The sequence below is a fragment of the Microplitis mediator genome, chromosome 5, assembly GCF_029852145.1.
Source record: "Microplitis mediator isolate UGA2020A chromosome 5, iyMicMedi2.1, whole genome shotgun sequence".
NCBI lineage: Eukaryota > Metazoa > Arthropoda > Insecta > Hymenoptera > Braconidae > Microplitis > Microplitis mediator.
In genome coordinates, this window is record NC_079973.1 from 22,552,948 (window position 1) to 22,565,997 (window position 13,050).

At 30.9% G+C, this 13,050-nt stretch overlaps 1 protein-coding gene across 1 annotated transcript in view; it reads right to left on the reverse strand.

The window, feature by feature from the left end:
• LOC130669187 (protein amalgam-like) overlaps positions 1–11,972 on the reverse strand; it is a 39,262-nt gene extending 27,290 nt beyond the window's left edge. The window contains exon 1 of the mRNA XM_057471955.1: positions 10,428–11,972. Within this exon, the coding sequence (XP_057327938.1) occupies positions 10,428–10,593 (166 nt within the window). The 5' untranslated portion in view covers positions 10,594–11,972. The remainder of the gene's footprint in view (positions 1–10,427) is intronic.
• Positions 11,973–13,050: the final 1,078 nt, after the last annotated feature.

Sequence of the window (13,050 nt, forward strand, 5' to 3'; positions counted from 1 at the left end):
CCACCTTTCCATTAGTTTCGCGTCCCCTAACGGAGACTCTAACGAAATGGGGTTTTCCCCAGGAAACGAATTTAACCCATTAGTGTGCCCGCATCAAATCGTTTTTTTGTAAACGATACCGACTACGACAACGTCGGGTACGTATCCTTCTTGAGTCTGTGGACTCACTCAGTTATATTTTTTAGTTTTTTTCTGAATAAAACCCGGCGATTTAATAAATAAATGTAGCAAAAATAAAACAGTTGGAGATAAAACCTCGTCGACCTCATTCGATAATCGTTAGCTCGTCAAGTTACTCTCTGTATTTTTACCGAAACTAGTCGACGTAATTAAACATTTTACCCGCCATCTGCTTTAGCTCTCACTTTACTATGTTGTGTTGGAGTTATCTTTATATATATATATATATAAATTCATATTGTATATTATTTAAATGTATGTACAGTGTGATGGAATTAGTGAGTTGTCATCATCAAAGTGCTACTCTACACATCGTTTCACTATTTTATTAAACCCTGCGTCAAGAGATGTGCACGTAATTGAGCTTGAAATAATTATACTATAAAATAACCGACTGTAGGATTAACGAAAAAAAATATTTTTTTTAATTTTTAAATCATAACAAATTACTTTGCGTGTACTGGTGAAATTTAGTACTGACTTAACGAGTTTTACTTAATTTTAATTAATAAATTAATTTACAAATATTGTATAACGTTATACTAATTCATTATTGACGTTAAGTAACGGTGTTCTCTTTCTTAAAAATATAAAAAGCGATAGCAATTTATGTAAATTCGTCCACCTCAGCGCGAATTGTCAGTTGGCTGTGACTGTCAGAAACGAAAACAAAATTTTATTTATGGTCCGAACACTTGTAGCTATATCCTAAACTAGAATAATTTCGTTATTGACAAAAAAACTGCGTTTACTTTAAATAAAAGAAATTTTGTGGGCCATTTCTCGACATCGACGAAAAAAAAAAAATCACAGTTTTTAGTTTATTCAAAAAATTCTAGTCCGGGCTGCATCCACTTCATTTGCACTGAGAGAAAAAAAATATTTTCCTATGTAGTAAAGTAAAAAAAAATATTTTCAGAAAAAAATAAAAATTTATTTGAACCATTGAACTACAGCTGAACCTCAAACTATTTTTTAAATTATTCGAAACTTATTCATGTATTCACTTTTAGACGATTTCAAAATAACAATCGAATATAAAATTGATTTTCAGTCGGTGAAATGAAAATACCCCCCGATCATACACTAATTAGATTAATGGCATATTTATTTTATGATACTTAATGATAATTGAATTTATATTAACATATTTTGATAGCAATGATAATTATTTGAAAATAAATATGTCTCGTGTTTCAATTTGATGCATCCGATCAGATTTATATTTTATGGCCCTTGTGTTGTGTTTCATTAACAGCGTTCGAATATGTGTGAAGAGATGAAAGGATATATCTGATATTGTATGTCGAGTATCGTTACAATATGATATGAACCCTGTATCAGAATAATTACCAAAGTTGCGGCCAATGTACAGTATATGTGTGAATTCTCTTCATTTTAATTACACGTGAGAAAATTTCTAGTAAATTCATAAAGTTTCTCGAGTGTTATAGTAGTTTTCGTAAATAAGAAATAATAAAACACGCTAACTTTCATTGTGGCAACTCATATTATAAATTTAATCTAAGGAATTATCTCAGAGTATATTTTATGTATAACAGTCTAATAATTCAGACACTTAAAAAGGCCACATACATGATATACTTAAAAATTTGCGGAGTAAATCCGGAGTAGATGACTGTGTTTTATTTCATTCCCTCGGAGTAAAATTTACTCCAAAGAGGAGTTTATTTTAATATTAAAACTCCGAATCGGAGATAATGCGGATTTAAATAAAACCCAGATTATGCCGAAATCACTCTGCTGGAAAAAAAAAAATCCTTATTTATTCTGTGTGCAAGGTGATTTTTTTTCAAACTCCGGAACTCCCAGTAACGGAATGAATTTGGACTTAAATAAAATCTGTATTTACTCCCAATTCACTCACGATTTTTTACAGAGTATACACACAGTTCGAAATTTTGTGTATTTGTGTTAAAAAATTGTTTGGTTAAATTTTTTGTGTTGATTTTTAACACAGAAATCTGTTAATTCAACACAAACCGTTTGTGTTATTCTACTTTAACAGATTTTTTATGTTAAATGATTGGAAAATCTGTAATGTAACACATTTCTTGTGTTATTCAAAAATTAACACAAAATTTGTGTTGTTTGACTAAACGTTTCCGCGCGATTCTTCATTATTATAACCAAACAAAGCATTGTAGCAGCATTCTCTGCAGGGAAATTTGGATTATAATTTATTTACAATTAAATATATATGTTTTACAATTAAATTTGAATATCTTTCATACCTTTTTAACTTGATTCAATTGTTCACTAAATTGACATAAGTTCTACTAAGGGTAGATCAGTATACTTGAGTTGGTTAGATTATGTGCTTATGTTTATTAGTTGATTTTAACACGAAAAATGTGTTAAATTTACACAAATGTTCTGTTAAATGTACACAAATTTTCTGTCAAAAGAACAGATTCTATGTGTTCAATTTTATTTAACATAAAATTTGTGTTAAAGATCAACACAAACGCAATGTGTTGAATTAACACACAAATTTGTGTAGACCGTTTGCTACAGACGATTTGTGTTTAATTTAACACAAAATTTCTAACTGTGTATATAAAATTTAACCCAATTTTTTGATTGAAAATTCAATTATCAGGTAGATTGGACCAAAATAGAAATCTTAAGCAAATAATCCATTAGTATTTGAGTGGCATTCATTCATTCCTCTTCCTATTAAATTAACACTCTAAGACGACTATTTATAAGTATCATCATTTCCGTGTCACATAAAAAGTTTACAGTTCACGAAACAATTCAATATACTTGGAAAAATAATCAAGATTCGAAATTCTGGATCTTATGTAGGCTACAGCTAAAATGGAAACTTTCAAATTATAAAAGTTCAAAGAAATTTCGAATCATGATAAAGGAGAATGCAAAATCTAGGAAAATCTGCACGGATCTGAGTAGATTCGAATAGACACGATAATCAGTTCAGATGTCAATTTATTTATTCCGGTTTATGATTCCAAAATGAAATTACATATTTTTTTATTATCAATTGAAATAAAAAACTTTCTTCTCCAAATAACTACAGACGAAATTCAAATCCAGTGAACGTTACCATAATACCAAAATAAAAAAAATTAAATACTTCAACAGTTACTTGCTACTACCCTACTCAATCATTCGAAACGACGTATAAAAGCTTTCATAATTTTACCATAATTATACTTGGGTGAATTAGTATTTGGTCGAAAAACATAAACTTGCAAATCAAAAATTGAATTTTAGAGTTCAAACTTACCCAGACAGTTTATATATTCAATATAAATAACAAATATTTAAACACTCGATAGCTCTCCTGCCAAAATCCTATTTTAGTAAATGACAAACTAATTATGCTCTGAGGTTTGAAATTCTAATTGCATTTCAAATTGTATCATTGATTAATTATTCGTAATTTAGTTGATTCAAATTATATTTTTCAATCTACAATTAATTTTCATTCGGAATTTTAATCTCTAGTTTCGATAACAAAAGTAAAGTATGTATTCATAAGTTATTAAAGTATTAAAATACCAATTACTTTCCCGGTTTAAATATTTTGCAATTACTGACGTTTGTTTGCAATAATTATTTGGAATATGTTATTACCGTTTTGTTTTAAATTCTTCTCGTTTATTATTTTTTATTCTCATTACCACTTTTAAGCTTCGTATAAAGCATTACTATTGCCCTTAAAATATTTTTTAAAAATATTACAATTCAACAAAGCTATTGTAATATGAAGTATAAAGAGGTATTACAGCAATTAGTATGTTAAGAACAGCTTATTACTAAATTATGAGTATTGTTGTAATACTCAATAGGGGTAATATAAAAGCAAGTACTGTTAATTGGATAGTTAGCATAATACATATCAACGAAACCGATAATTTGTAGTATCTTGTTTTGGTAACAGTCAATCAATGGTTAATAGAACAATAAATCTCTGTATGTTAACAATCTATTTCAAGCCTCGGTCTGCTTATTGCAATAAAAAATTATCATTAAAAATACTAGAGCCCCAAAATAATATGAATTTAGAGAACATAAAAAATTGAAAAATTTTAAAAAATTAAAATCCATTGACTTTGTAAGGATTAGACAAGGATGTTAACCATAAGAGTAACTATTGTTATTTTTAGTAATATTTGTTTCATATGTCAACTATTTATATGAACAAAAAATTTTTTTTTTATTGTTAGTTCGCCTGATGAAGCTGAATTAAATCAGCGAAACGTTGCAAATTTTATAATATAACATCTTCACTTATTTTCCAAAATTCCCAAGATTAAGTTATTTGAAATATTTTGATCATGGACGAGAACTTAAATATTAATTTAAATAACTATCATATCAACGAAGTTCCCGGTGCAATTTGTGAATTATTATTTTTTAACTTCCCGCTCGAAGAGCTCGAAAATACTTTTGTGTGCCATTGTTTTAGAAAAAAACCGTTTTTTAGCATTTCTTTCTCCCACGATAGAAGTTTCGGAGCTGGCCCGCAGGGTCAACCGATAGACCGATTTTTTTTTTTAATGATCTATTCTTATATGAATTTATAAATTACAAGTAACACAAAATTGATCTAGTGACATTATGTAATTTTTTTTCAAATTTTCAAACATTACTGACATATTTTCACGATTTTTTATTTAGTTGGTTCTCTTTTTTACTAAAAGTATTTTTTTTTATACAAATCGTATTAATAAATTATAATAATAATAGTAATTAATACTCGTTGGGGCGAATAATCTAATGTGTGAAAAAAAAAACAGAAAATTCCATCTTTCATTCTGTTTCATACGAACTAACGGCGATAATTTTTCTCTCCACTTCCCGATTTATTCGAATGAACATTGGTCATCTGTAATAACACATTATTAAATGTGGTATCTCAAAAAAAAAAATTAAAGTTTTTTATAGAAGAGAAATAAATGACTGGCCACATAAGCACACACAAGTATTCACTAATTAAATGATATTATCTTTTTTGAGCTACGAGTTATTAGTTGGAATGAGTGTCATTACATTAAAAGGGATTATCTTACCACTTTACCGCCATTCCGAAAATCACGTCTCCGATTAATTAATAATTTTTCATTTCCTTTTTGTCAACATCTTCATAAATTTTATAGAAATTGATTTTAAAATAAAATTCAAAGAATTTTGTTCTATTTCAGAGACTAGTAAAATAAAAGTTCATCTGATAAATATTTTAGCTTCACGGATTTATTTATTTAAATGTAGCAATCGATAATTCGTTTTAAATAACTTTAAAGGTGAATACGTCATCAATATCCGGTAGGAAAAATAGATAAAATATTAAAAAATCGTAGAAGTAATAATACGCAGTAAAAAATATTGTGTTAAAGTCAAAACAATCTGTTTGTTTTAAACTGCCCACACAATATTTATGTTTTTTTTTTTAACACAGACTATTTGTGTTTAATTTGAACACAAAATCATTGTTAAAATTTCAGCACAAAATTCGGGTCTACGAGAAGTCAATTCAACACTTTTTGAATGTCAGTGGCGACACAAAAAAATGTCAACTTTAACATTTCCACTGTAACATGCGCTCACGCAGGGAAATTTTTAGTAAAAACTACCTAAAAAGTTTGATACTGAGGTCATGTAGTAAATATATGTTTTTCCCATGCACATTGTCAAATATACTACTCGATAGCATGTAAATGAAGTGCAATTTCTACTAACAACATAGTAAAAATTTAGTTACTAGCTAGATGTCCTTACAGTACCAAATTTTATGGGTAATTTTGAGTCAAAAATAATCCGCGTGCTGTCAAAAACTTCCGTGTAAAAACAAATTTTGCTATGTACTTATTTGAATAATTTTCTGTGTTATACACGGAGAAAAATGTTGGTTCGAAACCTAGCAATTTTTATTATGCTGTCGACCAAACTTGAAACAGGAACTGAAGCATCCAAAAAATTACTATGCTCATACAAAAAATTATTATGCTGTACTACAACACTTACTACGCGCGAGAAACTTATCGATAAGCCTTTATACACTGAGAGAACAATTTATTTGAGCCAAATAAATAGATTTAGTTGACTGAACAAAATCATTTATTTCATTCAAATATATATTTGTTTATAGTTAACAAATCTTGGTTGAAAAAAAATTCCAAATAACGATTTGTTAACTATAAACAAATCATTATTTCATTCAAATGAATCATATCTTTGTCTCAAATAAATACTAAGTGGTTCCATTCAAATATGCGATTTATTTGCCTGAAACAAATCTTATTTGGCTCAAATAAATTGTTCTCTCAGTGTACCAATTACTTTCATACATTATAATAATTGTGATGCGGCATAGTAATTTTTCGTACGAGCATAATAATTTTTTAGATGCTTCACTTCCTATTTCAAGTTTGGTCGACAGCATAATAAAAATTGCTAGGTTTCGAGCCAAAATTTTTGTCCGTGTACCCTCTAAAAATGAATTAGTGAAATTCACTGCGAATAAGTGGATAGTCACTATTTCTACAGCTATGAGTATACACTGAAAAAATTAAATAATAGGAATTACTATCTAGTTATGGTAAAATTTTTTACCATCAATACGATAGTACCCTAGTAGAAACGTTATCAAGTATCTGGCCAGTAACTGGCTAGTTTAACTAGACTTAAGCTAGGAACTGGCTAGTATAATATCCAGTAACTGTCTAGTAACTGGCCAGTTTTACTAGATAGCAAATAAAACATGGCGACTCTTGTTGATCTTGAGGTTATTGAGTTTAAATATTGATTTTATTACAATTAAAAATTATAATAATAACAACAACAACAACAACAATAATAATAATAATAATAATAATAATAATAATAATAATAATAATACACGGAAAAGTTATCAAATTTATTTATTAATTTATTATATTATATTTTTAAATATAAAACGAGAAACATTCATAACATAAAACAATAAAAATGATATTTATTTTTTTCAAATGATACACTGCATTTATTTAGAAATGTTTTTGCACACATTGGCAAATCTGGGATAACTCCTCGTAAAATTTTTAATAATTCGTCCAGATGACAATCTGGAGTATTTGTTTTGATTGCCCACAACCGTAATTCGTTTATTGTGTCGATTTTTTTAACTTCATCCATTTTTTAAAATATATTACCGATTATTTTTATTTTGAAAGACACAATTTTTATTTTTTGTTAATTATTTGTATTGTTTCTTGATGTTTACTAAATATTATTCAACTTACAGGTTAAAGTGAAAAAATAAACATACACATACACTAGTATAAGTAGAACATCAGTGTGACCAATGTTTACGATTCAGTTATAGGTGGCGCAACTTCCAGTTTTTACCTAGTTTCACTAGCCAGTTACTGGATAAGATTGCTGGCCAGTTACTAGATATGAACGCTAGCCAGATACTAGACTTAATCGAGTAAAAAATTGAACATTTCTACTAGGGTAGTGAATACTATCTAGATGATTGTATGAATCATCTAGATTGTAACAATTATTATAAATATGGTGAATGTTACAATCTCGATGATTTATACAATCATCTAGATAGTATTCATTACTATCGGATTGATGGTGAAAAATTTTACCATAACTAGATAGTAATTCCTATTATTTAATTTTCTCAGTGTACCAATAATTCAACTAGTGGTATACTTATAGTTGGTTCCGAGTGAATATTCACTAATTCGAAGTGAATTTCACTGATTCATTTTTAGAGAGTACATAATTTATTCAAAAGTTCAATCACCAGTAATTTAATTAGTTAATAAATTCACTGCTTAACTACACGGAAAAAGAGCAATTGAAAAATTACAGTTTCTACAGTAAAAATAGGCCTTCCGGGCGGAATTTTTAAACATTAAAAATTAAACTGTAATTTTAGAAATTTATTATAGTAATAAAATTAATACAATTTTAAGCAGCAAATTTTACAATTTAAATCGACAATATCGAGTTTGAAACTGTAATATTTGTTATTTCTGGATAAAAAATGTAATTTTTACAGTTTCAGACTCAGAGCGCTTTACTACTTTACGAAACTGTAATTTTTCAACTGCTCTTTTCTTCGTGTAGTGATCGAGTAAGTTAAAATATTCACAAAGTTGAATATTTTCAACACCGAAAATTTTAACACCTACACCGCTTGGTACAACAAAATATGACAGTTGATTCAAATAATTTTATAATTTGACGGAAATATAACGTTTATTTTTGGTAAGTAATTGATATATTTGTGGTAAAGATATTAAATTTGTGACAAATTACCTAAAATTTGGCGATACTTTACATATATTTGAAGCCCTTATTTATTTGTAGCAGTTGGATCATTTCTTTACCACAAATAAATCACTTATTTCACGTAATTAAACTATTTAAATATATTATATCTTTCTCACAATTAAATATTTATTTGGCCATATCCAAATATACGATATCTTTGACTCAAATAAATCTTTTTTTCAGTGCGGTCTCAGTAAAACGTAAATTTAATATATTTATAATGAATATTTTTCAGTTAAATCAACATTAATAAAATGTTGGTTTCACTTTCATTTTTTTTATTTTTTCGTGACTATCGATTGTTTTTTTAACATAAATTTCGTGGTAATTTTCAAATAACACAATATGTGTTTATTTAACACGAAATAATCAACACAGAATATTTAACACACTCACTATATTTTTTACTATGTCCATTGTGAGATATCGTAAATATGACAGTTAAATATCACAATTGGTATTATAATTGTATATGAAAGGTCTGTGTTGGGTGAAAAGTTTTACTATTAAATTGGAAACATAATGAGCTTTGTAAATAAACACAATTTAAAATTATTCTTCTTCGTGATGAGATAAATTGTAGCGGTTACTGTTATTACAAATACAATACGATTATTATTCACATTATACGTAATCTAGTTAACAGTGAAGTCATATTTATTATTATTGTTATTATTACAATCATAATTATGATTATTGTCATAATAACTCAATTTGTTGTGAGGAATAAATTTAAAAATGTTAATTAGATTTATTTATTTTTATTATTATTATCGAAATAAAATTAAGATCGAAGTGATAAAAAATAATATTGATGAGCCATTAGCTCGATAAAATAATGCATTAAACGGTAATTAAGTGTGAAAGCAGATAAAAATATAAAAAAAAAAATCTGGACGTGGAAATAAAAATATAAAATTAGTCAGTGATTTTTCTGTTATAAAATTTATGTGGAAATAAAAATAGTCGGTGACAAATATCGAGGGATAAATTTAATTTATAAAATTCTATTGGTATCGGAATATATAATACCTTATATAAAAATAAAAATCCCGAAAAAGGGAAAGAAAAAAAAAATTGGGTGGAAAAAAAAATCGAGGATATGTTTTATTTTTTGACGATCCCTTCAGTTACGATTCGTCGACGTAATGTAGCGTGTAACCCGTGGGGAGTGAAAAATATAAAAGTGGAAAAAAAAAAAGCAAAAACAAATTACGACAACCAACCAACGAGAGACGAAGATCCAATCCACTTTTAATATCATCTAAATTCCAAGCATACCCCTCCCCTCAACGGTTTTTTACTCCAACAACTTTTTACCCTAGCGTAAAATAATGAAAGAAAGAAAAAATACACATCACGATAATAGTAATTACTATTATTATTATCATCGTAATATAATAATCTGCGTATGAAAATATATATCAAGATATAAAGTTACATAGTATAAATTATATAAAAAAGCTCTATCTGACGGATAACTTTAGTAGATTTATAATTATAATGTTACCGGGTTAATTCACTCGTTTGAATTGCTCGGATACTATACTAGTATAGAATAGTAAGCATCGCTATCATCCTGCTGGAAAGATCATTAAAAATTAATGACATTGTCTTTATCTCTCGCTCACTCTTTCTTACACTCCTCTGCCTATATCTATTTGGAAAAAATATATAAATCTCTATATCCAAATGGAAAAAAGACTTTGCGCGCGAGTGCCGTTGAAAGGGAACTCATTCATCTAGTTACCGGAATAATGAGATAGAAAAAAAAATCTTGAAGAAGTTAGCAGACGAAGCACGAGAAAAAATTTCGCGAGGAAAAGTGTTTGGGAAAAAAAAATTACAGTTATTTAAAAAAAAAAATTAATTAAAAGTAAAACGGATTATAATTTAAACTACAGAGTAGAGTTGAGTAGATTTACCTTGATACGGATGGGTTTTGGGGCTCCCATATCCGATGGCTTGTCCGATAAGGCCAAGTACAAGGACACAAAAGGATCGTCTGAGTAATACCGCGGCGTTGAGTGTCTTGTTGACCGGCGGTAATCCTGCCTCGCGGCGAATGTCTCTCATCCCTTGTCCGTGCATTAAAAGCCACTTTTCCGCCGATTGTAGAAAATATATTTTTAGTTTTAATTTTTAATGACTTATGATTATAATAATGATAATTATAGTCGTGATTGCATCCCAATTGTTTCTTTATTTTAAATATAAACTGGCACGTTTTCTTAGGAGCTTTTTGTTTAGTCGTCAAAAGCAGAGAGACTTGTTGATGACAATTAACCAAAAGTCTGCAACGGGATACGGTGACAAGAGGGTTGTAATTTTAGTGGGAGGGTAACGATTACTGTAACCTCTTGTGCGAGCAAACAAAGACGGTGGTGATGAAAATAATAACAATGACACTGATAAGGGTAGTAAAATTATAAATGATGAAATCATTTAAATTGCACGCTCGACAAACGAGTGAAACCTCGGGGGCTTGACTACACTCTAATGCGGATGAAGCGATGCCTCGACAACTCGTAGTAGTAACTTCCTCGTGGGGCGCACGTGCGCCCGCAGCTCGTGATGATCGTATCCACGTCTCTCATGTTCTCTGATCGCTTTCTACACTTTTGCTTGATCTTACACCGCTTGTTCTTTTCTCAAACCCCTCAGCCACCTTCTTACCCTTTATTTCTTATCCACCCTCTTGCTTTTTTCTTACTCGAGTCTTTTTATTTTTATTTTATCTCTTATTCTCATATCTATGTGTGTCTATACATATATTTTTCCCAGTTCTTCCAGACTCTCTTCCGGGCTCAACTTTTCCGCACTTTTTTTAAAACTCAAATAATATCCACGCTTCCGCACTGCCTGACGTCCCACGGGATGTAACTATCAATTTTTCTTTAACCTACTACATCCCGGCTATTTATTTTTTCCCGCCAACTAAAGGTATATTTTTTTTTCATTTTTCGTACATCCAACGTCTTGATGTAAGAATAAAAAAAATAACCATACGAAAAAAATAATTTCAAAACTACATTAATCCATCAATTTTTGGCATTACACAGAACCCACATGTGAAAAAAAAAATCCTTTGAAAACACAATAAAAAAACTAAAATGAAATGATAGTTGACTAACAATAAAATTAATTTTTGAGTGAAAAATGTGCGTGGTGAGCGCCACCGACAACCCGCGTATCAATCACACTCGTGTCGGTAACAACTTGGTCGCAGTAGCCAGGCTTGGTCCTGGTTCCGCTGTCCCGGGCCGTGGACTGCCGCTGCCTGGAAACCCTCGCAGTACAGAGAGAGGATGCCCGTGCGTCTCCCACCACTAGATCCCACTCGCCTCGCGCTTTCGTTCGTCTGTCATTCCCACTCCCTTGTGTCCCCTGCGAATCGCTCGACGGCACCACCAGCTCTCTTTACTCTTCTATCCATCCCCTTTGGCGTTCCCCCTCTTATCCGCCAACACTAGCATCTGTCTTGCTCGCATCCCCAAAGCACACATACACATCCATACACACACTCAGACAACTTACTCTCATCTTCTTCCAAGCTCTTGGGTCCCGCCAGTAAAGCTCACGCTACTGATGCTCTCGCTCTATCTAATGCCAGTAGTAGTACCGCTTTAGCGTCAGACTCGTTCACACTCAGTGCATCCACTTGCTGTCTGTTTCTCTCGCTCTATCACCCTCAGCAACTCTCGCTGGACGTTTGCGACGGTAACCACTACTACATACTAACAACTATCACTACACAACTACTACTACTACTACTACTACTACTACTACTACTGGTACTAATACTACTACTATTACTACTACGGCTGACTACTACTGTACTAATACTACTAAAACGACGGTGATATTGTATGTACATACGAGAATGAAAGAGAAGGAGAGAAAAGAGCGCGTGCGCCCGGAATGGTGCCCTGATGCCCGGGCACCGCTGCCTCCTCTCAGGTTCACAAATCTCTTCTCTGCCGTAACAAGTTTCGTTACAACGCACAGACACGCCGGGTCGCGAGGAGTTGAGCGTTTGGAACACCCCAACAGAGAATATATATATATATATACATGAAGAGAGACGATCGAGGATATGGATGTACAGATCTAGATATATAATAATATAGTAAAAGTAAAAAAAATAAATAGACAGGGATAGACGTAACCTGGAGGCCTTTTTTCGTCCCCACGTCCCTAAACGACTACTCTAAATTAAATCGAGGATCGGCAGGTTAAAATTCCCTTGGAGACTCTCAGCAGAGTAAAACGTCGAGAGAAAGAACCGCTGTACGATGACGTAGATCCCTCGGGAATTATTCTGAGTTTACACGGATTAGAAACGTTTACTTGGTTTACTTTTGCGGGCCCAGTACGAGGAGAGGTTCTAGCCCACACATATACCCGATGCGGTAAGAGATTTTTACTTACACGCGGCTGACGATCGGCCGCGCGAGTTAACGTCGTCTCGGCTGCAAATCCTGGATAAAGAGGAGAGAAAAATAGGAAAATAAAGAAAGGTAGAATGATGTTCGAGATGCTCCCGGG